The sequence below is a fragment of the Diachasmimorpha longicaudata genome, chromosome 7 (assembly GCF_034640455.1).
Source record: "Diachasmimorpha longicaudata isolate KC_UGA_2023 chromosome 7, iyDiaLong2, whole genome shotgun sequence".
Classification (NCBI taxonomy): domain Eukaryota; kingdom Metazoa; phylum Arthropoda; class Insecta; order Hymenoptera; family Braconidae; genus Diachasmimorpha; species Diachasmimorpha longicaudata.
Genome location: NC_087231.1, coordinates 4,018,027 through 4,044,899, shown reverse-complemented (window position 1 = coordinate 4,044,899; position 26,873 = coordinate 4,018,027). Strand labels below are relative to the sequence as shown.

At 39.0% G+C, this 26,873-nt stretch overlaps 1 protein-coding gene and 1 long non-coding RNA gene across 4 annotated transcripts; one reads left to right on the top strand and one right to left on the bottom strand.

Annotated features, from left to right (window-relative positions):
- Nucleotides 1-8: 8 nt before the first annotated feature.
- On the bottom strand, nt 9-26,373 carry LOC135164503 (uncharacterized). Of its 3 annotated transcripts, none has more exons than XM_064124914.1 (6): nt 25,816-26,373; nt 22,195-22,485; nt 8,415-8,578; nt 2,980-3,116; nt 2,546-2,722; nt 9-2,428 (listed from the first exon to the last, which is right to left on the bottom strand). In XM_064124914.1, the coding sequence occupies exons 2-6, from the start codon at nt 22,294-22,296 to the stop codon at nt 2,274-2,276; spliced, it is 735 nt and encodes a 244-aa protein (XP_063980984.1). In that variant the 5' UTR covers nt 22,297-22,485; nt 25,816-26,373; the 3' UTR covers nt 9-2,273. The 3 variants fall into 3 exon arrangements, with proteins under 3 accessions (XP_063980984.1, XP_063980983.1, XP_063980985.1); XM_064124913.1 differs by having other exon boundaries at nt 8,415-8,581; nt 25,816-26,371; XM_064124915.1 differs by lacking the exons at nt 22,195-22,485; nt 25,816-26,373 and adding an exon at nt 9,060-9,976 and having other exon boundaries at nt 8,415-8,581.
- LOC135164506 (uncharacterized) lies at nt 2,268-3,469 on the top strand. Its single transcript, XR_010299313.1, has 3 exons — nt 2,268-2,840; nt 2,955-3,145; nt 3,370-3,469. It is a non-coding gene; the product is annotated as an uncharacterized LOC135164506 (long non-coding RNA).
- Nucleotides 26,374-26,873: the final 500 nt, after the last annotated feature.

Genomic DNA, 26,873 nt, shown 5'->3' with positions numbered 1-26,873 from the left:
GGTTGTAGAAATTCAACTCATCATTTATTTTCTTACTTAAATATAATTATCATCAATGCGTTTGAAAGTTCATATGATAATCCATTTGACAAAAACTTTGTTACTTATTTCCACAAATTACCCGCACTCTTCACTAAATAGATAACCAGAACTATCTCCGTTATTACTCATAAATATCATTTTTCATATCTTCGATTAAAGCATGATTGACACTTGGAACAATAGAAGAACCACTTTAGTCATTCAACGTCACTCATTACTCCTGGCCACGTCGACATTTGATTGTATGCCATTGATGTCTACGCAGTATTCATGTACCCTGGGATAATGTGCACAAAATAAAGTAATTAATCGGTGAACATTTATAGAATCTCTCGCATCACTGCATTGAATTGATGGATGAAGAACTGACGTTCTCTTATAGTACAAGGATTGGTCCTTTTCACAATATATTACTCAAATTCTCGATATGCTCTAACGTAATATTGACTTCATTTCTTGTAGTTTATTATTTTTTAATTCTTCATTGAGTTTAAAAGCGTTGAATTACTCTACATTGACCCGCATGAATGAATTGTAATTTTTCCTAAGGCTACATTATCTAATAATTCGCTCGTACCATCACTAGTTCACCTTCCCTCCACTCATCAATGAACAGTTCACATGAAATATAAATAACTTTTCAATAAATATACACGTGATAAATAAACAAATGTAAACATTGGACCCAAGTTGTGGAAGTGTAATAATTATCCAATAATCTACTAGTCTGTTTTTAATAATAATCAATCGAATTAAAATTCGATTTTACACGATGTGACAGTAACAATAGACTAATTTTTGCAAAATAATAAACAAAAAAAAATCCGTTATCATCGTAATTTCAACTACATTTTCTCCACCTGGTTGAGAAGGGTCCCACAATAGTCTCAAAAACTGGAAATTTCATTTCACCCAGATGATGGTGTTATGCATTCATGCATTATTCGTCTCGACATGCCTTCTGCTGACAACAATATCATTCCCATCAACACCAGTCACTCTTGTTGCTTTTCAGGCACTGGCAATAACGTGACATCTCACAATACCAGTGCGAGATGCTCGTATACCATTAACATTCTGTACAGCATTGCTTCACATTCACTAACAAATGTCTCGTGGATTCATTGAAGAAATAGACTCTATTCGTTAACTATGTATCACCTTTAAGTTATATTCGAGTGCCCTACAGTGTAAATCTGGGTACTTCATTCGTAATGAAAGAAGTCATGTACACTTTTATATTTATATGTGGGAGTGGGTGTGGGCGATTTTTTTCTAAATATTTTTCTATCGAGAAAAATCTTGAGAGTTTAAAATGTTTATTTTCCTGTAACAGAACGTTTATTATTTTTTTCAGATTTTTGAAATAATTCTTCGATTATCGATAGTTTTTAAAACATCGCCCACTCCTATGTACGATTTTCGCAGGCCAGATTGACATTTTCAGCGACGTTTTATTTTATTTGGATGGCAAAGCAGTGGAATTAAGTGAGTCCTGTCAATTCACATTGATTTTTTAATGGATATTTTTTCAAACGAAAAGGAGACTCCCGAAAGTTGGAAAAATATTAAAATGCTCCAGAAAGAAAAAAACTGGAAAATAAATCGGTACTATCGGGGAATATGATAACCGGAAATGAAAAGAGACAACGATCCAGCAAATGACGAATCTGTCACAGCATTTTTTTTGGCTTTCGACGTGTCCCCTGAGAAACAAGTTTTTCATGTTGCTTTGATACTATCAGATTGACCCCAATGATCGTCAGCACTTTATCGATGATTAATTCTCGAGGATGACCCCATCGACGAAAGGTCCTCTTTCCTCCGGTCAATTAATCATGCTAAAAGCCTAAAAAAAAATTCGTGACATCACAATGATTTGAGCTTTCTGACGTGACATCCTAATGCAGACCTTTTCGATCATTCCTGATGTATTGCCTGCTTACCATTCTACGGAATAAAGAATAGGTATTTAATGATGTCCAGGCTGGATCGCTTGCAATGTAAAAACGACTCATTTTACTCCACTGGGTACCAGCCAATTCGATACCCGGAATTTCAACACACAAATTTAACAAATGCATTTGCCACATCCGCTCAAAAACTATGAAATATCGAATTTGTTTGTATTTGATGTGATGTTAACTCTCCTGGTTAAATTTCCATGTAATCCAGCCCCCGAATTTATATCCGATCAGTAACTACACATTTTTTACAGTCGCTTCGCAGGCTCAGACGTAGTTAGGCCTTGAGGTGCAGCAGAGGAATCTGAAGCGTCCGCTGAAGTAATTTGGATTTCCGGGTCTAGTGTCCCACCTGTTGGCCTTTCGGGCCCCATTGTTCTTCGTACCCGAGGCGCACGTGTCCTGCAGTGCTATTGTTTTCTCTGAAAAAAATAAAAAAATGAAAATATCAAGGGAAACTGCGTTGTGACTCAGTGGATGAAGCTTCAGAGGAGATGGATCCATTATTCAGAGCCTTTCAAATGAGGACCCAAGTTTACCTATGTCAGCCTCGGATTGCGGCATGAATTCTTGGAGTTCGGCAACGAGAGCGCTTATCTCAGCAGAATCCTTGCGTATACTGCAGAGCTCCTCCTCGTTGAAATTCGGGGTAATCGGCTTGCAGAGGAGAATCGATGATATAACGTTACCAATGTTTGATGGTCCAGATTTACTCGCTGCAATAATAACTGGGTGATAAGCGCCAGTTGATTCTTATAGTTTCACGGGGATTAGAGATAATATTTGAGGTGACAAGGGCGCAGAGAGGAATCGGACGCATGTGCGAAACGTGGGGTAATGAAGTAAAAAAATTTAATTTAATTTAATTTAATTTAATTTAATTTAAATTTTAAGTAGGAAAAATATATTCTAGATTATCTATAATCCTCAATACTTTTGTTCCACCAGCCTCACTCCTCCAGTTAATACTCACCATAATATCCAGACATATCCATGGGCACGATGCGAATGAGATTTTTGCACTTGTACAGCTCCCTCAGGAACAACTGTGATACAAAGAACAGCAGCACCAAATTGGGACTGTCCGCCGGAATTCCCAAGTCCATTGCACTGTTGAGACAATTATCCAGATAAGCAAGGTACTGAGACTAAAAACCCCGTGGACTTGAATACTCTAATTAACAAAATAAGAAAGCTCTTTGACCTTCGCAAATAGCCCCAGGTGCTAGGGGAAAGGATCTCGGTCATTCTTCACGTACATGTTATGTATATTTGCAAATTTTACTGACGTAATTTTTCAACTACTTCCGCAGCTTTTTTAGCCTGCTTATTTCATTTGTACTATTCATTTTGTATGCGTTAGAGGGATGCAGAGAGGAAGGAGGGGAAGCCTTGTCCTACATTAAAAGTACACTCCTCGTTGCATCAACTCTCGAGGTGTGCACATATTCTCGTTTCGCATGAGAGTACTTCCTGTGAGTGAGCTTTCGTGACCGTTGGCTAGTGAGAAAAAACTTCATCTCCAGATTTTTTTTTTCCCCCTTCAATAATTAATTTTTTTTTCACTTCGGCCTCTAGGCAGAGTCGGATGTTTCAAACCGCTCGGTGCCCCCGGGGGTGGGGAAGGGAGGGATTAAAGTAGCAGACGATGAAAAATGGAAAGCTCTTCAGAGGCTCAGTCTGACTTTGTGCATATGTTTCTTCATTGAAAGAAATAAGTTGAGTTTGAAAATTTCATTGCAATGCTGGTTTAATAATGCAATTAGGTTTCCAACATAAAAGAAGTAATTCTCTCCTTGATCTGGAGATTTTCTCATGTTGAAATGGGAAATTTGCTGGTTGAGGAGATGTAGTTTGTAGAGAATTTTGATGGGAAATAAAAAATTAATGCTTGAATTTAGGCGAAAGTGGGTAATTATTCTCCATCATAAAGTCTGTAATTCTGGACTCGTTTGAATTTTAGGGGTTGTTGTGCGCTCCGTGCCTCTGGGAGTGAAGACATTATTTTTTTTTCAATTATAATTTAAAAACGTGTGAAGAGGAAATTGCAATTTCCATGGAGATATTGGTAGTCGCGCTGAATAAAATTGGATTCTATTTGACGCAGCTCTCGAATTTGTCAACGCGTTTTTTTCTTGCGAAACTTCTTCAATCCAACTTTCCATTTGTCATGACAAAAAAAAATATCGAGATTGAGTTGCATTTTTTATGTTGAGTTGGTCTACTCCTTCTTTTTCCCACATCTCCATCAAAATTCTTTCACTTTTATTTTCACTTTCAGACTGAAAACAGGGGAAAGACGCAAAGTGGCTGAAAGTTAGGTGGAAAAGTCACGTGTGTATGTGTATGTATATACGTTGGCAACACCACTGAACCGGAATGAACTGGATGAAGACTACAAGCCCTCAAGTTTAAATAAAGTTCTTCTATCCGTTTCGTTGGTAAAGGCAATGCGAAATGTGACACAGAGCATCCATTTGGCCGAGTCTCAGCGGAGAGATGCTGTGGGGCGTTGAAAATGCATTAGATTCACCTCGTTATCGCTCGTATAAAATAAACAGAAATAGAGAGAGCGTAAATAGTAGAGTGAAAAGAAGAAGAAAAAAAATGAGGTGAAAGATTATTGCATTAAAAGGACTTTTCAGATGCTCTATCTATATTTAGAGATATTGAGAGAAAAAAAAAACAAAATAAACCTGTCTGAAATAATCCTGTTGTAGTGTCTCAGTAAATATTTGTCATAAAATATGATTAATGTTTACGCCGTTGAAAAAAAAAACCACCCGAATAAATACGGTAGCCTCGAGGAGAAACATTGAAATGGTGGATCGTCACGCAGATTAAACCTAAAAATACTTTACAAAAGGATTTTAAAAAAACTGAAAATTACTGGAGGCAAATCCCAGTGCACTGGCATTCACTGCATACCATGAATTGACGATTCTGTCCAGGTTTTACCATTCCCAGTTGTAATAAACGTGGATGGAAAGCGTGAGAGAACAATTTTCGCCGGTTCGATCGCATCGACAATGTCCCCCACGTTGATTCTGCCCACTGATAACCCTTATTATCCCGTGGGGCCACAGCTGGAGATTTTCCACTGGAGCGCAGTACGTGAAAAGAGTCCATATCCTCCCATCGTGAAATATCTATGTGCAATGCGACCTGGAGGAACTGAGCCCACTGCTGTTACAAGAGACCACGGGGCAGACTGTATTGTGCCTCGTTCTCCCTCGAGGATTTCCCGCGCGTCTGTTCCGTTGCTTCATTATTTTTTCGTTTGCTACTACTCCTGGAGGCCATGGGCCCTTTGTTTCGACTCTGATATCCTTCGTTAATGGTGGTTTCAGGGTGAATGGAGAGGAAATATGAGTGCCGATTCATCAGTAGGTGTTTTGGGGAGATGTTTGTCGTGATTTGTGCGAGAAAAAATCGATAGAAAAAAATTGAAATTTGGGGAACAATTTAGGTGTGATTTTTAAGTCAATAACTTCGATTTATATTCAGACAGTAATTGTGCTTAATTCATTATTGATATTAATTCATGAAAAAATGCGATAACTAATTTTGAATGATGAGATTCCTTGGAATTCTTGGAGTTGGATTGTTAGAAAATAAATTAACTTTAGTTTTAAATTCATTATTATTAAACAATGATGAGGTGATGAGGCTCACTTCCATTTTATAATTGACATATTTTTATTTTTCATTTTCAATCAACTTTTTTTACCAATGAGAAGTCATTCGAAAAAGTCGACCCGGAGAAGAATTTCTCGAAAATATTCAGCGGATTGATAACACATTTTCCATTCTCTGAATGGAAATTCAAACGAAGAATGGAAAAAAATAAAATAAAATGACTGAGGAGCGTCAAGAGTGAGCTTGGAAACGTCAGTCATTTGAATATCATAAACAACAAGTATATGAAACCCGTGGAATTTTATTCACGAGATGCAAATTATGGAAATCCATTTTGTGCTTTCTTTCAGAGTAAAAAGAATCGAAAAAAAAAAGACTGGAAACCCAGAGAATATCCGTTTTGCTGTTCACTCGACATTGAACAGGATATATAGGTCGAGGTGATGGGTGTTTTGGTTTGACTGATACCTCGTCTGTGGACATACATGCTGGTCGCGTAGTCAAGGGCTGCAATAAAGGCAGTACGCACGTGTAATACAGGAGTGAAGCACCCACGTGGCGATGGGAGTACAGTTGACTTCGGGGATCGATAGGTGCGTGAATTTTATGTTACAACAGTTATTATGGCTCAGGGTAGCCGTGTCCAGTGGTGGAGTGGGTGTTTCGAATAGCCAACGAGCCCTGTAACGTCATAGTAGGTCTAGGGAGGCTATTGTATTCGGAAATTTTCAAGTATCGAATTTCGATATTCCGGGGGCTGACGAACTTTAATAAACATTTCGTTGGTCTCTAGGGGACGTTTGGATAATCAGGCTGTTGGTATGACACTCATTGGGGATTTTTTTCCGAGTGAAATGTCAATGCCATGCACTGAGGGTGGACATGAAGATTAATTTTCCACACGGAGAAAAAAATTTAATAATTTTTATACTGTGATTGCGATAAAAATTATTGTGCTGCCTTACAATTTTGGCGCAAACTGCAGGCCTGAGGAAATTTAATATGCGGTCTAGAAAAATTTCTGTTTCGACTTAGGGAAACTTCTATTTGGGCCTCGTAAAAATTCAAAGTCTCATGCGACATTTCCCATGACGAAGTCCAACGTCGTACCAATCACAATGAATTATCGAAAAATTGTTGTATGGCACAGTAAAAAATGAAGGAAGATACAATAAAATAAACTGACCTTGACAGGAATTTTTTAAAGATTTTTATCAATTTTTCAGTTACCCTTAAATAAAAAATGATAGACCTTGTAATTTTATAGTGATGTTTAGTAAATTTTACGAAGCCACATATCATTAATTACCAAACTTATTACAAAATTTACGGTATTGATAGGAATTTTTATGTGTGAGTAAAATACATTCGAGGTTTCTAGCATGTTCCACCTCAATTCTAGTGCCCCGCACAGTAATTTCCACCGACTTTTCTCTCGGTGTGGAAATATTCTAGTGATTCTATTTAATATTCCAACTGTCAGCCATGAATAAGTTATCTGAGATTAAACGCAAAAAAAAAAAAATTAAATAGTTTTTCAAAAATTGAAAAATCATACGGAAAAGATTTATACTTCACATATATTTTTATTTTCCGAAGGAGACTTTACGACCATTTAAATCCAAGTTTCATATTTTGTAATGTCATATCGACCCTTGAAGGGCTGTCGCTGAGCCGTATCCTCCGACATAAATTAAAATTTGATTTCTTTATTAATTTTTTGTGTCTAAACAGACTTCCATGTCGCGCTGCCACCACATTAATGCCCATTTTTTCATCCCCCATCCCCATCGCAACGATTTTTTTCTCTTCAAAAATTCATGTTATTAGGATGAAAACGATAATTTTCTTTATCTGATCACCGGATAATTGTAAATGCCAAGTCATTCACCCCACAAATAACACAACCCATCAAACTAAATATATTTCTCCGTTCCCACAACCCTCACCAGTTCACTGAAATGGAGTAATAAATTTTTCAAAAAAATAGTTTTCCTCCCTATGCTATGCATAACAAGCACATAATCGTATCGGAAAAAGCGATAGGTAGACATGCAATTGAGCCTCACGCTTGCAACTCCCCGAACAACCACCGGGAATCATAAAATTTTCACGATGCCATGCAATATTGCATATATTAAAAAAACCCGAAGAAGTGGCAAATAAGGCCGAGGCAAAGGGTGAAAAAAAAAAATCAGGGGAGAAAATAATTGCGAGAATTGTTAACAACGATAAACAGCTTCGCGATACCAAATCCATTCAAGATATGCCGCGAGCGCTTGAGGAATGATTTAGTTTCGAGAAAAGAGCCTTCATTACTTCCCCCACCCCCTTAACCATTCTTTCCTCTTCAATTTTATTCCGTCAAGAGCGGTGGCAGTGGGGAGGAGTGAAAGGGGGTAAGAGTGACACGAGTCACCGGACAACATTAAACATTCAGATTTTCATTAAGGCAAGCAAACCGCCGTCACGACCTTTTCTGACAGCCGTTTCCCATGGGATTTTTTTACAATTTTTGAGAAAGTTTTTTTCGTCGTTTATGGAAATCGACGAGAGATAAATTGCAATATTTTTTTGACTGAACTTCTCAAATAATTACTGGAAAAAATGACAATTGAGACTAGAATTTTATTTTCAATTTTTATCCGGGGGAAAAGTTTGAATCAAGTTACCGAAAAAATTGTTAAATAAACTTCAGTACTTCTCGGGGATTGTGTTGGGATTTTTATAGTGATGCGGGGGTTAAAGAAAAACATAACTCTTATTTACCTTCGCATTTGCGGTAGCACCAGCTGGGAAGTGTTCTTACAAGCCTCGACACAGTTTCGCCGGAGTTTCCGTACACGTTCACGCAACTCGGGACCATCTCTTGCCTGTCCGATGTTGATCAGAAGGTCCCGAAATTGCGCCACTTGACTGTTGATCTCCTGTATCTGCTGTAACACAAAACAATACATCCGGGCTTCGGTTACAACGACGTAACTTGGAAATTTAATGACTTGAAATCCAATGCTCATTAATTAGGAACGATGGGTCCTTGATTAATCAACTACATTTGTATCGGGGGTAGCGAAACTAATGGCGCACAAACATTCGCTTTTGTTGAATTGGCGGTTTTTACGCTCGATAAATTCTCAACAATTACACTTTATTGGTAATTACTTCAATCCTAAATTGAATGACTCAATTTTAAAAGTTTAAAAAATCAAAGGTGAAGATGTGAAGATCGTTTCTCTCAACATTTCAATACAGAAGGCAACGAGCAAAGCAGGAGAATCATTTTTCAATTAAATACAGTTTAAATGTATTTTTCAATTCAGGTGTAAAATCAGGTTAATGAGTTTCCCCTTCTGTTCTTTCGAGTCCTCCGCTCTCGGAAAATTTTGAAAAAACCAAAATTTTCGTGACATTTACCAATCCAATATGTTTGTCATCATGTAATCTGCTGGTTGATGGTGTCGGGGACTGCGTCATTATCCCTGACTGTTCTCAAAGGCCCTCCCCGCGGCACACGAACCAGAGATACGTAGAACAATTGACCAGCATATTATCTCGGCGCGTGCCGTCGTAACACATCATCCCACAGCAGCCGAGTCCGATACTCGTCCATCGACAAAACCGTCACTGGTACGTCATTGGCATTAATAGAACCAATTGCCTGTGCAATTAGTATCAATTCACGTAATTCACATCTCATTGCACGACAGTGGGAAGGGATGAATAATCCTACAAAGGAGGGAGAGTGGCACTCAGGTTGTAGCCATCACTGGCAGCTCCCGGCGTTTGCATTACCCTTGCAACTAGTTATCTCTCTTATAACCAGTGAATGTGGCCTAATTAAACGAATGCCTTCACCCCCTGGCTCAGTATCAATCCACGATTAACACAATTATGCACGTGAATGACGGTTATAAACAGTCGTATTAATGAGTGAAAGTTTTGCCGACATTTGCCAAGGACTCGAGGCCCGGATTTACACTCAACGAGCGATTGTTCCTCATATTAAATTCCCTATTTCATCTCAATCCTCCGGCCGACTCTTGTCTCCGACACTTTGGATTTTAATCAAACTCCCGAGTGTCTCCTTCAGGGAGACTCGTTAACCGTTCCATTTTCAAACAACTTGTCAAAGTTGAGATTAAACGAGAACAGGGGATTAATTCATTTTTAATGGAATTGGCGGTAACAGCGGTTTTTTTTTTTTAGATTAGTTGTCAGTCTCCTCGATTGATGAATAGTTATTGGGATTTAAAGGGCAAACTTTTTTTCCCTGTCTTTGGGTAATTTTCATTGGTGACTCAGTTGTATTGTCATCACCCGCACCGCGTGGATTCGCAAGACTAAATGTCGGGAAACGCGCGCGTTACACCGGGCTTGGATCGTGGGACCATTCGCTCATTTGGACCTGCGCGACGGGCTGACGCGTGCGAGTACTGTACTACTGGGCCATTTGGAATGGGTTTTCGGGGCTTTTTTAAGGAGTTCGGGGGTGAATAATACAGTTGTGTTGTGGTTTTACTAGGGGAGATTGAGATTGGAGGGGATTTTTCCAGATACTGCGGTTGATTTACTTTGAAATAATTTATATTGTTAAAAGCCCCGTGAAATTGTTTTTGTACAGTGCCATTTTCATTATTATTTTTATTTCGGGACTGTAATAAATGGATAAATAACATATAAATTAGTTCAATGGTGGAATTGTTTTGCAATTTTAATAGCCAGGAATTTATTGAAATAAAATTTAACGACTTTGTGATTTTATGGAAAAATTAAATTTAGTAATTATTCATTTTGTTCCCTCGCATTAATTTCACTCTGGGGATATTTTTTTAGTTAACAGCACTAAATAACTTTTTCTGAAGATCCGAGAAAATGAAGTTTTCATTGTTCGGTGAATAAACTTTCGGAATCCGGAGGAAAAGATAAATCTTCACAACTCCACCTCAACTTTTCTTATACGAGAATGGCTCATAATGAATTCAATTCATGTTGGGGTTTGATATAGTTGATTCGTGATATTGTTAAGGAGTTCGAGATGAGTGATATACAGTACCTGAGTGCCTCCACGAGGGGGATCAAGATCTCTAATCCGAGTTGAAAGGAAACCTGTTGGTGGATATTGTTCGGAATAACTCATTTGGCAGATCCTGCCAAAAAATATAACCATTTCTCGTTCGTAAATGGATATTTGAAAAAAAAAATCCTCGTGCAAGAGTCATGAGGAAAACTCCAGTCGGAATAAGCAAAGTGACTGTTATGTAAAATAAAATATATAAGGCTGCACAGAAATACAGAAGAGAACGACTCAAGGGGAGGGAGAGCACTTTTACGAGCTGGTACAACCTGAACAGGTGGAATAAAACCAGTGAAAGGGCTTCCGTAAACGAGGGGGAACTTGGAAAAGCCTATTTTACTCCCTTTACTGTGTTAGAACTCACTGTCGCTTTGTTACTTTTTCACTCAACCAACCGATCCCCTTCCCCAACATCCCCTGCCTCTCGTTTTCATGCGCTATTTCGTCTTGATGGGGTGTATTTTGTTTGGCGACTACGCGCAACAAGCCACAATCGCGGATAAAAATGTTTATCCTCATTATTTTTTGTCACTCTCTCTACTTCGTACTGCTTTTTTTTTTTTATTCACTCTCTCTTCGCGGGTTTGACGGGAATTTTTACGGTGGATTAGCGCTGGCTTGTTTCCACATTTGCAAACCACACAGTTAAGAATGTTTTGTGGAATTTTAATGAGAACACTTTTTCAACGAATTTCCACAGTATCTCCGCCATGATACGTCACACTTTGATGTGAAAATTAATAGAGAATAAAAAATCCAGTGTAATTAAATTGATTTTGAATATTTGAGGCAAATGATATCGACTGTTTATCGTTATTTAAAAGTTTTTGTGAACAAATGCTGTTGAAAAAATTTTTTTCCGCGAATGTCTATCGTTCGGAAATGAAAATTCGACACCACTTTAGAAAAATACTGTCTAGACTTTCCACGTGATTTCACGCTTTCTTTTTCAACACTACAGTTAGACTCCAGCGTGATATTTGATGCCTTTGAGACATGGGATATACCCACCCTCCAGTAGCATCAGTATCTCAATGGGCGAACTAAAGGGCCGAGAAGTGAGGGGAAAAAGCATTGAGACCGATTCTGATAAATAAACGTCGGGGACATTATTCCCAGTCATGCGGCATCGAAAAAACAAGGGAGTTTGGACTCCAGTCATTTGAGATGAGGTTTTTTTTCATGAGAAAGGACATCTCGCGGGCATTTCGGGGTTTTACTGTCATTTATTCACCGACGAAGGACACACCTTGATTTATTCCACTCGAATTTTGCGGCGGATCAACGAAATTGTGAGGGGAAATTGAACAAATCTAAATATCATGATTCGGCGGTTTTTGAGGATTAAATAATAGTCTTCATTTTATTTAAGATAAATTTATAAAGCTGACAAATGTTATTTTCTTGTCCATTATTTCAATAAGTAGCTGAAAGTAATTGAATGTGATGGATACTTATATTTCACCCCTTATTTTATGAATGAATGAACGAACGTGCAGCAATTTATCTTTATTTAGTGAATGAGGGACAAATGAGAGCTCGCGATCCCACATTTCTTCATCCCTTGAACATAAAAGATGGACTTCCTGATATTTCATCCTAGCAATCTTAATATGTAATGATTTTTCTACGAGGGGAGGAGTCTGGAGAGGAATAATCGTAACTCGATGCAAATGGAATTTTTTTTCAAATTTTTTTGACACCTAAAATCTGGCGCAATTTTTACTGAATATTTTTTTCCATGTGCTCCTCACGGAGGAAGCAATAGGTCAAGTGATTTCAATTAAATCGAAATAATTCTCATAATTTTGCAAAACCAATCAATCGCGAATAGTCGATAAACCCGAAAGGCATTCTTTCCACCGCACTTGAATTATTCCGAACAACTCAGAACGTAAATTTCAATAATCACGGAATTTATATCCACCATTGTTCCCCTCGACCACTCATTTCGCTCTATTTTGCAATAAAAAATTATCTTACTCCCTTCCTGCATAACCCATTGAATATTTCACACTGGATTGAATAGAGAGTGAATTCCCAGATTGACCATTTTCGATTTTCTCCCATTGTTTCATTGAAACTGTGGAGTACAGTTGGAACCTGAATTTCTCGTATCAAACTCACCCCCGCCCGAGTCCTTTACTCGTCGTGGCTCGGCAAAGTGCGAGCTTCATCCGAGTCTGCCCTTCAACGGCGACAGAGCCCTCATCGATTGAGGAAGCAGTTCGTACTTGTGACACGATTATAATTGCTATTGTCTCAAAAATTACCATTCACCTACACCTGCGCTACTCTATTAACCGATGACCCACAAAAACATTTCCATCAGCAGGCGACAGGCTTTTCTATCCTCGCCACTCTGACAGAATGTTTTCGTTTAATCTTAGTAATTGAATTGAACGTAAATAACAACAGCATGAAAAAGTACAACATAAAACCAACAGACCTGAACGGAGTTAAAGTTGACGCACCAGCAGCTTATTGACTCCCACACTCATGGGAAAATTCAATAAAAATTATCACATGCACGGAGAGATAAATTCTTGAAACATGACGTGCCTGTTCTGTAATCTGTCAGTCAAACCAATATTCGGTTGAAATTGCGGAATAGTTATGCACTTTTTCAGTGAACTTTCAGGAAAAGTCGAGAACGTTTGGAACGTTCAGTGAAAAAATGCGTAACTGTTCTATAATTTTGACTGAATGCTCTGTTCACTGACTTTTTCTCTCCATGTAGGGAGATATTTTATAATTTCACACAAAATCAGAGAAATTACACCGTGAGAAAAATCTGACAACTTTTCTAATGTCATTCCCATAAAAATTACTATGTTGCCTTACAATCTCGGAGCAAACTACAGGCCTGATAAAAATACTATGCCGCATAGTAACATTTCTTTATCGGATTAAAATTCAACGTCTAATGCAATATTGCCCATATAAAATAAACTGACCTTGATAGGAATTTTTAAAAATTTCTATCAATTTTTCATTTATCCTCAAATAAAAAATAATAGACCTTCAAAGTTTATAGTACTGTTTAGTAAATTTTACAAAGTCACATATCATTAATTACAAAATTTATTACACAGTTTACGGCATTGATAGGAATTGTTATGTGTGAGTAAAAGACATTTCATTGCACCTCGATTCTAGCGCCCCGCACAGTAATTTTCCAGACTTTTCTCTCTGTATATGCTCTATCAGCTCTAGAATGCAGAATATGATATTGTATATTATATTATTTTTTATATTATATAAATATAACGTTTATGGAAACCCAAAACGTTTAAACACTGATAGACTTCAGCATCGACTAAGGCTCTTTGTACTTGTGACCCGATTATAATTACGATTATTTCAACAATCATCGATCGAAAAGACAAATCCACCGGAAAACAATTCAATCACCGTGCAGCTACGTCCTTTCATCATCCCCACTGTGTTGGCATGCTTTCATTTCATCTTAGTAATTAAATTACACGTAAATAACAACTGCATGAGAAAGTTCAACCCCGTAAAAACAACAGACGTTAACAGAGTTATTGTTGAAGCCCCATCAACTTATAGACTCCGAGTTTTAACAAACTCGTTTATTCACATCATGCGAAAATAACACTATAATTAAATTAATTACTCGCGTCAGTGTTCAATTAACCCGGCTCAAAATGCACAGCCGTAAAACATTTTGAGTAATTATGGTTGCGATACTGCGGCCCATTGGCGTACCGAAATTACCCCTCGTATGAAACACTCGCCGACTGATGGAGCATCAATATAATCAATTTTACGAGACAATGTATCATTTCTGTCGTGTCGATGCTGTCGAGGAATCGACAGTGAGAGGATAAAAATTTATCACTCCGCGAGACCTTGAGAGTAAAACTGGGTGAAAAAGGGGATGAAGAAGAACTGTAAATGTCAAGATTGATAGCAACGTCGGGACTGATATGACGTCGATATTTTTTAATGAAAAAAAACAAACGTGAGATTGCAACTTCTCACGTCCAAATTCCCCGTAAATTTTTTTTTTCACGCATATTTATTTTCCAGATGTTTGTTTGCACACAGTTATTGGCTGTAACTCATTGGGTTTTAACACCTGAGCCGGGGATGGGGTAACTCAGTCAGGAAATTAGTCGTTGCTGTCGACAACGATAAAAACCAGTGGAACGAGATAACTCGGTGCTGTTAAAACGAGACGTAAAAATTGTGATGCGCTGGGAATAAAAAAGAATTGAATGAGAGTGCACAGTAAAGCAGGACTCCATTTGATGTCTTTGTGTGTATTCCCAGGTGGAGTTTTACGGAAACTGCTGCCTTGACCGAGGACAATAGAGAGAAGCTGAAGGATCGCGAAGACAAAGATTCTACCGTTCTCCAAGGTCTCATTCAAAATATCTTCCTCATTAACTCAAAATGACGAACTTGGTAATTTTCACTTGATGGAATTCGATTAGCAGTGTCTTGGAAATTATGGGAGCGAAACAGGTGGTTTTTTTTTAATGAAGGGTTTAATTTTCCTGTGTTTGATGAGGCTGTTGGTGATCATTGTTTCAATAGATTTGAGGACTCAATAATAGTCTACATATTTTCGATTATTTTTTGACGACAGATGTGGAAGTATTAAAAAATAATATTTTAAATACAATACTCAATATTGTTTATCAAGAGTGAGGTGTTTAGTTAATGAACGAGTGGATGTTTGGGAAGTCTTGGTGACTCCGAATTTGATTGTTATTTTGATGTGACGCAGTTGGATAACAGAACATATGATATAAGGAGATGACTGTTCTCCTTTGTGTTCTTTGTGACTGATCTAAGTATTACTCTTTTAACTATTGAACTCATAGTTAAGTTCTCGACTGCTCTCGAAGAGGAAAGACCTACAATAAATTGATGTGAGATGGATGAAATAGTGAAGAGTTAATGTTTTGTTCTTTCGTATAATTTCGTATAATTGAGCGAATGTTAAAATTTATTTCGGCGCTAAGTTTTCAGTTTATATTATGTGTGTGTTTCTAGCATAAAAAATGTGAGTGCAGAAGGAGACGTGTGTGCGAGATATGACAGTTTTATTACGATCATTTTTAGGGTTTTTGAGGATTTTCTGTACCTCATAACGGTGGCCTTTGCCCGGCCATATTGCCTCGTCCTTAGGACAGGCTTGCATTGGTGTAGACTGATTGAGAAAATTGATCTAAAAAAATAAGGAAAATAAGTGCGTTTTCGGGTCTGGAAAATCGGGATGAGTGCACTTGCGACTTGACTAGTCGCGCGTGAGAATGCTCTTCCTCTTTTACATTTTATTGCAAATGGGATAATAGTTAAATGATCAGAACTGTAAATTCCATTTTAACGCTTTCATTTTATACGCTGGAAAGGCACAACCGCTCTGCCTCGTTTTCTTAAAGAAACTAATTAAAAAACTAAAGGAATACAACACCCTGGACCTGATGTCTCTCATGCACCTCTGTATACATTTAAGAAAACAGAGCATACACATCACCCCCAAACTTCCCAGAATTTTCTCTCATAAAAATATTTTCTACTCTCAAGTGGAAACACCAGAATAAAAGAAATACTAATCGTCCAAAGACCTATTCGTTCTATTTGAAAATTAATTTTTGATAAACATTCGAAATGTAAACTCCAATACATTTTTTATAAATTAAACTGTAGCCTATTTGCAATAAATTTAGTTACCTCTTTAAAATAAATAAATCCTATTCCTTTATAATTTTGATCCTACATTGATTGCTCTGAAACCAATTTCACTTACTGCTTTCCAATCCTGTACCGCATATTCCAACAAAAGACAAAAAATTGTACCTTCCAACTCTAAAAAGCCCGTCAACGTGAGCAGTAAAATGAGTTGCCACTGCATCGATGGACGATTAACGAAGGAATCTGGATCAATCAAGCGATAGTCGCCCGCTGGGCGAGAAGACTCTCCATTCCATTGGTTCAGAATTCCAGCAATATTTGAAGGAGCGTCACGCGCGATTTCCGGAGCATCGTTTATGCTCAAGCCCGCAATACACGAGCGACTCGATTATAAGAGACCATTCTCCTTCTTCCCCGACGACGAGCTCTCGTACCACCCCATTGCCCTTCCCTCCCTCTTCACCTCAACGCCCTGCAGGTACCAAGCATTCACCACTCGACTGATATCGCTGGAGAATTATGCCCGAGGGTGAGGGATGAAATGAGAGCGACATATCGAGGCCTGCGTTATTTCTTTCATTAGAAATGTCCGCGCGTATCTTTGACTCATGATTTTCAATTTTCATTCGGGATATTTTATTGAAAAATTATAAGTCGGAAATTTGAATTGTTTTTTCATTGAGAAAATTTTTGTCACAAAATATATTAAGTGTATACATGTATAAATATATATAATATATGATATATATTCTATATACATAAATATTCATATATATTTATGTGGACATTTATGTAGAGATGTATACAATATAGAATATATCTCATATATTTATGTATATGTATAGAATATATTGTATATTCTATATGTATATTGTATAGATGTATACAATAGATTCTATATCGTATACATCTCATGTACATATATATTTTTATTATTGAAAATTATGTAAAGAAATGTATATTCTCGCAGAAAAATATATAAACATTTCTGTGGAAAATTAAATAACATAAAATACAATAAAGTGCGTTAAGATTGTAATTCTCATTTCATGGACAGGATATAACGCGGCGGCATATATCGCTGACAAAAAACCTTTCACCAATTTTTTTACAGCTTATTACACCGAAGGGCCAAACTCCCAGTGCCTTTCACATATGAAACTCTCGCACAGTGCCCTCCCCGTTTGATAGATATGGCTTGGACGACCAGTGCATTTTACGATGGGGCATATAATATGGAGCACGTGGAAACATACGAGGAGATAGGAGTGCGGAAGTGATGTCGTGAAAGAGTTCTGCCGGGGATATCACATGCTCCTCCGGAGTATTATCACGCAGGGGGGAGAGAGAACAAGCACACGCGCGCACCCCACCGCCGGAGTTTATTCCTGCGATGGATGGAGTTGGCAAACGCCGGGGGACATTGATTAACCATCAATCCTCGGATGCTAAAATGCTCTGGGAGCCAACGCCGGTGGACTTTTTGCAGCTCCTTTTGGCCGTGGTGAGACTGTCTGGGGTGTCTCATGCGGTTTGATATTATCACTTAATGGAGTCATCTGAAGAGACGAGACGTGATCTCCTGAGTGGTAATACCTTAAATGGGGGATAAGGGCAAAGGTCAAGTTTTAGGGGAGGACGAGGACGATTCAAGGGTGGCTCTGATGGTTTCGCGTATGTTATCATCATTTATTCAATTTTTTGGGAATAAAATTCTCGTGAGGGGGTTGAACTTTCTGTTTTGGGCTTTCGCTCGGGGAATTGCGAGATATTTCGGATAGTGGAGATGATGATTGAAATTGAGATTGTGTTCGGGAGTCTCTTTGTTGGTTGTTGCGGATGCAATCCCTTTGAAGGGGTGAAACAGGGATTTTTCAACCGTTTGGAAGATTCTGAATTCTTTATCCGAAATCACTCCCTAGGGATAGCGTTTGTGCGCTTCACAGATGATGATTGAGATCAGGTAGGGAATTCCTTTTCGGGGGGGAATTCGTTTGAAGGGGTTTAGCATAAATGGAAATGAATTTCGGGAACGAAATCTCTTTGATAGTCACATAATTTCTTCCGCAACTTTTCAATTATGCAAAAATGTTGAAATTCCGAGATATACATTATCAAAAATTCGGAGATAAAATTGATGCTATGAAAGTCCTCATTTAAATTCCAGCCGCAGATTTGTCAGAGGAATCTCATTTCCCTGAACTTCTACGAATGAATTCCACCCGAGATGTTCCGCTGAACACGAGGTGAATTAGAAAATATAATAGTCCTATACGAGAACTGAAAATCATCCAAATCATCCCTATAATGAATTGCCTTTAATATTTATCATTTAATTTTTTTTAAATTATTATATTACAGACTTTATTTTCAATTTCCCGGAAAAAAATAAACGCCAAAATATTTCCAAATGTTCACAGTTACTTAGCCTCAATTTTGCTCTGTGAAACCAGCCGTATCACCCAGATGTTATCATTTCCAAGGAGCACGTCTGAAGCATTACCAGGTCGATCGTCCGAATCATTGGTATTATACTTCAGAGGGAAAAACAGGGAGAAAAGAGCGAAGATTAAAGGCCAGATTTCGGGTTCGCCAGTTTTCTCTCATTTATTTCACCCTCCTCCTCCCCGCCCGTCGAAACGATCTTTCGTTTATCAAGTGTATAGAAAGGGAACAAGCGAGAGAGTCAGAAGGAAAAAAAAACTACTGCACAACGGAGGTTATTCGTTATCAGACGAATGCAATCGATATGTCCCCCGTGATATTGCGCTGCTCGGGGATTCCCCACATCCTCCACAACTCCGCGCACGATATCGCGTAAGGCAGTGTTACCTCTCGGTGCACCGGCTCATGCATAGATACCGAGCACTTCAGCATGTGAGAAAAACCTTTCGTACGCAAATTTTTCCTTCAAGCGACCCCTGATCGCTCGGAAATGCGAGGAGTCATATCTTCGGTTGGGCGAATAAAATTATGATTGTGGGCGGGGGTGGGTGGAGGGAAGGGGGGAAATATCAATTTTTATAGGATAACTATATCGGGATCTGACATATTCTGATATGAGAAAAAGTGGAGTATATACACGAAATAATTCTATAGAATTTTTTATAACATTTTTTTATAGAATTTTTGACAGAATTTTCGCGATAAATTTTCCACGACATGTGATACTTTACATCAAAGAAAATTTTATTGGGGAGAGCGAAGCCCTGAAATTAAAGAATCATCCCTTGCCCCTTGGTCCCTTCGCTCGTTATTTTTTTTTCTGTGATATGAGCGAGAGAAAAGCCCCGGGGAGCCACAACTGAGGGCATATTGAATAATTACCGACTTAAACGTTGGCTCACCCCACCCATGTGGGTGTACATACTATCCCCGAGAAATGTTGAATTATTCTAACGTGAAAACATGGGATAATACGTTATAACGCATGCTGCATGGCTCAACTGGGGCTTAATCTTTAACTCGGTGGGTCAGTGAAAGACTGCAGGTGAGATTATTCATATTTTAATTATTGGTGGGCGGGAGGGAGGGGGCTTTTTTTTATTGCAGTGTTTTCCCTGCATATATCTGCTAATAAACAAATTAATTAACTGACAAATAAATTAAAAAATAGTTGTGATTATGTGGCACGTATCACTTGGATTCCGACGAAAATGGCCCGACTATAATTGATTTGTACCCCTGAAATGTGCCATTAGTTTTGTAAAAATCATTGACACATTCAAGAGAAATCAATTTTTTTTTCCGCAGAATTTCTTTTCGAGTACTCTCGGACTGTCCCAGAAAATCACTCTCCCGACGTTTACCCCAGATTAAATTCACGGATACACCCCCGAGTTTACTGCCCCACTCTCATTCTAGTAAAAAAAAAAGTACGTTGTGTATCTGAGGAGTTTGAAATCCTCAGGATGCAATGGTGCAAACCGAGTCTGCTGGCGGCATTCACCTCGATCGTCGTAGTCCACGGACCATATCAAGCCCCAAACCCACCCCTAGATCCATGTGTACCAACGGCATGCGCGCGTGATGTTGCAACGTGCCACGGGATTTGTCCCTGACCCGCTCTTTCTCTCTCTCTCTCGTTCACCCCCTCAACGCTGGGTGTTACATGCTCGAGTGACTTGTATGGACTGGTAAGTGTGTGAGCCAGTGGTATTGGCCAGAAAAAAAGACCAGTGAATTTATCCAACATTGAAAAATCCAAACTGCAGCCGCAGTTTATTCCCATCGCTTTGGCTGCTTTTTGTTTCGTTTCGCTCGACTTGCTAACACCGCGTCTATAACGTCCCTCCCCGTCCTGCCCCCCTCCCCCCGCCCCTTTGTTGATGATGAAATGGTTTGGAATTCTACGGAGGATGAACTAAAAAGAGGGAGAGAAAGTGGAAGATCAGTCTCGAATGTGCCCCGAGGCATATTTAATTTTTTTTCCACAATTTTTTCACTCGCTCCATTTTTCATTATTCTCTTTCAATTTCTATTCTCATCCACAAAGAGTGAATTGGATTTTGTGGAGTAGATGAGGTGATATCTTCAATTCAATAAATTTCCATTTACAAATTAATCGACGAGGGTTTTAAACTAATCGAGAATAATCAATTTGCAATTCCTAATCCTCCGTTTCTCGAAAAAATAAATAAATAAATGGAATCTGTTAGTTCTGGGAGAAAAAAAAAGAATAAAAATGTGACATCGATTAATTGGTCCTTTGGGCATCAGAAATCGATGTTTTTCGATTAATCGACAACCATCGGCCACCCCCAACTCTCCCCGCACTAATTCATGTTCGATTGCAGGAGGAAAGGGATTGGAGGGACGCTGGGGGGTGGGTTTTCCCTCGATAGTGTGTGTTTCCTCGGATATTTCAAGCTCCTGTTTAGATAGGGCATCATTTCGATCAACTATAACACCCTCTGTCCTCATCTTCGACTCGTTTACCATGATTGATCGCTCGGTTGAGGAGTTCGCTGAGCAACTCGAGATATGGAAAGAACAAATGCCCAAACTTTTCGGGTCCCGTGATATACGTTGGCCCTAGATACCAATTTTTTTTTCGCCCACAAGTTTCGCGAATTCTCTCGAGTTGTCCGACAACTTTGGATGCCGATGAGGAGAACCGTTGGTACGTGCCACAGACAACGAAATATGATTTTCCTGACTTTGAAAGTTCTTTTTGTTCCCATATTGTTTTACTTTTGCGCACACGCTGGCGAATTTATTGGAGTTGGAGAATCTTTTCGTACATAAATCACGGATAGTATTTACAGATTTTTGTCCCCAATATTTGGCTAATGAAAAGTGTGAATCGTCGAACAATAATTTTTATTACAAAAAATATAAGACCCGCAATATTTTTTTGCCAGTGAAATCGCTCATCAATCTAAACGAGTGATATTATTTCTACAATCGAAACAATAAAATTAACACATAAATTTCGTCTTTGAGTTCCGATGAGAAAAAGAATTGATACGTGACACAGACAACGAAATATCTGTCCTCCCGACTTCGAAAGTTTGCTTTAGTTTCAGATTGTTTTATTTTTTAACACATACTGGCGGATTTATTGGAGTTTGAGAGTCATTGTTTTCAGATGAATGCGGGAAAATATCTGCAAACTTTTGGACTCACCGTTCGGGGAATACAGAATAGAACTTCTCTAATAACATATTTTTCACTCGAATATTATATGCAAATGATTATCTCCGAGATTTTACGGAATATCGTAAAAAATATTGCCCGGATAATCCACTTGAAAAAATCTACTGTCAAGTAATGTTTATTGATAAATAAAGATAGAATACTCACATATGCTGGATCAGCTTTAGCCGATAGTGCAGATGCACGCCGATGATGAAACCTACAGATGCTGCTACTTCGTCTTGAAACTGGTGTCTTCGTCGTCTCCATTCCCCTCGAGCGGGCATTTTTTAGTTACCCCCTCGCCAGTCAGTAAACCTTTCTACTCTCATCCGTCACTGCCTCGGGTTTCCACTCTAACCCGAGTGTGTCACGATACGTTGCCACTCGACGAACCTCACATTTCCTTTTTTCCTTCCTCCGGCTCTCCTCTTTTATTCCCCGGCCCTCCAGCCCTCCCTGAAAAACACCGGAGGACTCGAGTTCAGCGCAAGAAGAAACTGTAAGAGGAGATAAAACTACCGAAATAGTCCAAAAGGATCGGGACTAACCCCCTTTGATTTTTTTGAGGAAAATCGACTTTCGCAAAATCGGATTTCTCAGCCGGTTTTCCGAAGGGGAATGTCAGTCGTGAGGTTTTCCGCAGAAGAATTACTTTTTTTGTATTTTTCCCAGAAGAATTACTTTCCATGTACCTTCATAAACAACCTTTCCCCAAAAATTTCATTTCCCCTTCACTTCAATCTTCAAACCTCACCTCCCTTACGGTTCACTGTTTTTATCGCTGAGGCGCTTCTTCCTCACGCGTTTGCCCGACCCGTCGACCCCTTGGACCTTTGGGCCTTCTCCTTCAGACACCGAGGACCTACTCTGCTCCCTCGTAACACAATTTCTCCGATGAAATCATTCCCTTCAATTTGTAAATACCTCATCATCATTTCTGAATCTATCAGACACCGAGAACCCCCTCTTCTCCCTCTTAACACAATTTCTCGAATGAAATCATCCCCTTCAATTTGTAAATCCCCAATTATCACTCCTCAATCTATCCCTTCCCCTTTTCTAAATTTTCCTAAACATTTCGACTGTTTCCCAATAGTTGAAAATCCAAGCTCATAGACAACAGTTTTAAATTGACAATATTCGCGGTTTCCTATCTGATTACTTCCTAAATTTTATTTTTGCATTACTATTAGTTGAGTGAAAATTTCATGTGTGATTATAAATGTAAATTCACTAAATAGTGAGTTGTGTTTTCAATTTAATTCCAAAGACTTTTCGCCCTTCGAACAGTCGACCTTTGATAATCATTTCACCCAGCAAACCGCCAGGGAACGGCCTTTGCCGCTTTCGTGGGCCCTCTGAATGCCAACACAACTCTCAGATGCGAAAGAAACGCAGAAAAAATATATATTATCTCTCTCACAAAGAATTACCTATTTCGTTCATTCAATAAGAAAAACTAATTCAATTTCACCCACATATGTTGCCCCCGCCCCCAACTTCTTCCCTGAAATTCGCTGGGTAAACCTTTGAAACTTCTCGTGATACCGAGATATTCCCAGCATTATCACAACCCCCCAACTCCCATTTCTCCAGGCAAAGTAAGAAGGAGAGAAGAAACAATTAAACTTGGATATCGAGCAAGTAACCGGCAGCAAATTACCCGGTACCACAGTAAGACTTAATCACCCTAATTAGCCAAATTACATCTCAAAATGATATTGATTCTGGAAAATTGTCAGTGGTGCAAAGCCTATTGTTGATGAATCACGGGAGTGCTCAACCTGGTCCCGCGGATATTACATCGAGTCACGCGACCATCGGTATAAATATTAGTGAGAAGATAAGTAAATATTTATATTTATAAATATAAATATTTACTTGTATTTCTATTTTTGCGGATAGTTTTGCTTTAAGTACTACCTAAATACAGTCCAGTCCAGTTTCTTCCCCTTATTATAAAGCCAGCGCGTTAGATATTTTTTTAGGGGAATAGCAAATTTCAAAAAAATATTAACATTTACCTCGCAAAATGATAAAACTTAAGAATGACTGGGCACTAATTCTCCCCCGTCTAAACCTGAAATGACGCTTTCATTCTAACAGATTGACGGCCATCAATTACCGGAAATTTGTGCCATAAAGCTGCCCTCAAATCGAACCCCTAGTTAAAAGACAATTTGCTGTGGGATTATCTGTTGAAAAAAACATAACAAAAATTGTTCTTTGTCGGTCAACAGGATCATTACCGGCTGAAATAAAACATGAGTGGTTCCCTGTTAATGGACTATACGGCTCAAGACTGCCTCCAGAATATTTCCCCGCCGAATGAAGTAAATCTAGTGAAAATTATGTCTGACGTAACGTACGACTTTTCCCTTCCTTCAGAGAATGTCTATTCCCTCAATAAAAAAATGGTGACATTGTCAAAAATACATTTGAATTATTCTGCATAAATATTAATCACCTTAGGATAGTGATATTCATTATTATTGATAAAATATTCAGTATGAAATTTATTCTTTATCACTGAACACCACAGCCAGAAATAAACATGACTAGCCCTTCGTTAATGAAGTGTACGTCCAAGCCCTTCTTCAGTGAATATTTTCCAATAAATGGAGAAAACCTTTAATGGACATCCCGGCTGACGCAACATCCGACTATACCCCTTCATTCAAAAATTCTTTTGCATTAATTATTCGTTTTTAGGCGCGTGAAATCGATCATCAATAACCGAACAAAAAACACTCAACAATAATAGCACAATATAAAGTAATGATGGAGCTGAACTCTCGCATAAAGAATATTTTGGGGCAAATAGAACCGAATAGCAAACTCTCATCAGTAAAATCTGTCACCGCTGACGACAATGATCATTTTCCCCCCCATCGTAAACAACTCTTAATAGGGTTCGGGCGCACCCCACACGTTCTCTTAATACCCGTTCCTCCACTGAAATGAAAATGAATCAATAAGTATTATTCTCGCACCTTGAACTAGTTCGTGACATTCGTCCCTGTTTTCGTGTTTTTAATGTCAAATACGTGTACCAGCATTTTCTCCACTGGAGAAAGGAGAACATTAAAAGTACAGTATGTGAAACATGAAATATTGTGAATAACTCAGAATCAGAATTTCATTACTTCTAAGTGATAAAGTGCAAGTTATTAACAGTCAACGGGAACTAAAATAAAAAAAGAGCGAAGTGTCGGCTGCACAGAAGAACTGAATCGAGCCACTCACAAATCATTGGACAAAGTGAAGATCGAAATAACCTTTCATCACGGAAAATCCCTGATGCTCCACGCTATAATGACCATTTTCTCTCATCGTAAACAACCCTCAACAGGGATTATGACACACCCCAACTCTGTGAGTACGTTTTTATCCAAAAAAGACAGTAGATGAATAAATTCCATGAAAATCGAAAGTCTATCCTGATGAAACTATTGCAATTATATCCCGACCGAACAACAGTTCAAAATTCCAAAGAAAAACTAAAAGTGACATTTACCAATCACTCCCTAATAAACCCGAAATACAATCGAAACAAATACCCTGAACTCTCCTAATTCCCAATGTTTACTTTCCGCGTTAAAGAGGTAATTAAAATTCCCCGGAGTCTCCCAAAAATCCCAAAACTCAATTTCCCCTGTGGCGAATAACAGGATTAAAAACTACGAACTAGAGCAACCCTCGTTCGCTCCTCCTCTCCTTACCCACCCACCCCCACCCTCCGCGAACATAGAGAGTCCGTTTAATTAGAGAAACAATCTCACTCACCCAATGAGAAAAGCCGGGCACCCGTATCCAGTCCAGGTAGTTCTCCACAGTCCGAAAAACTATTTAAAAAAAAAAAAAAAAACTAAAATGCAAAACGACCAGGAGACGAACTCAAATTTTCGAGAATGGACACGCCCAAGCGATCACGTGCTAAGCCCGTCTCCACGGAAGTTGACTGGTAGTAAGTTAGTACGTAATGGAGAGTGGGTGAGAGTAAAGGGGGTGGGGGGAGGGGACAGGACGATGATAAGAAAGATAGGAATTGGAGGGGATGAGACGGCGCGTTCGTGGCGTTTTGCCAGGACAGGTGATGCGTGTCGCGCGGTGGCTCAGTGATATCAGCTGATTATTCGATATCTAATTGGACTGAGATTCACCCCTGAAACTGATCGCGAGAACTACCCGATCGGTGTGACAGACAATTACTTAAAAAAATAAATAAACAAATAAAATCACGGGAGAAACGACGAAGCGAGAGGAAGAAGCGGTCGTAACTGTCTAGCGTGTATCGACTGACTGAGAGGCAGCTGAGGGTGGAAGCAGGAGGGTGACTCTCTCTCGTCAGCTGGTGCAGTTTCCCATCCCCCCTCGGTGGATCCCACTCACCTCTCTCTCCCTCGCTCTTTCACTTTTTTTTTTCCACCCTCTTCACTCCCTTGTTTCGTGCTTCCTCATTTCCCCGCGCTCATCAGCCCCTGGTGTTGCTCTTCGTACACAGAAGCATTTTCCAATCCCCTGACCCCACCGTCGGCGCTCCCCGGGCGGAGGAAGTGAAGACCGCAGGCAGTTTTCATAAAACGGCCCACTTTCACTCGGCACCCGAGTCCGAGTTATAATCAAACCACTGGACGCTCTACCGGACATTCGTCTTCCTATTCATCCCCGCTGCGATGAAGTCAGCATCTCCACCCTCCCGCCCCGGTATCGCTTGGAGTGCAGGCATATTTACCGGGCCCGTCGGTACCCCACCCGTGTACTCATGCGGAAATGAGATTTTTCCTCACTTTGAATTTTTTCGTCACTCGCAAGTGAGAGAAAAAAAAATCTCGAGAGAGACA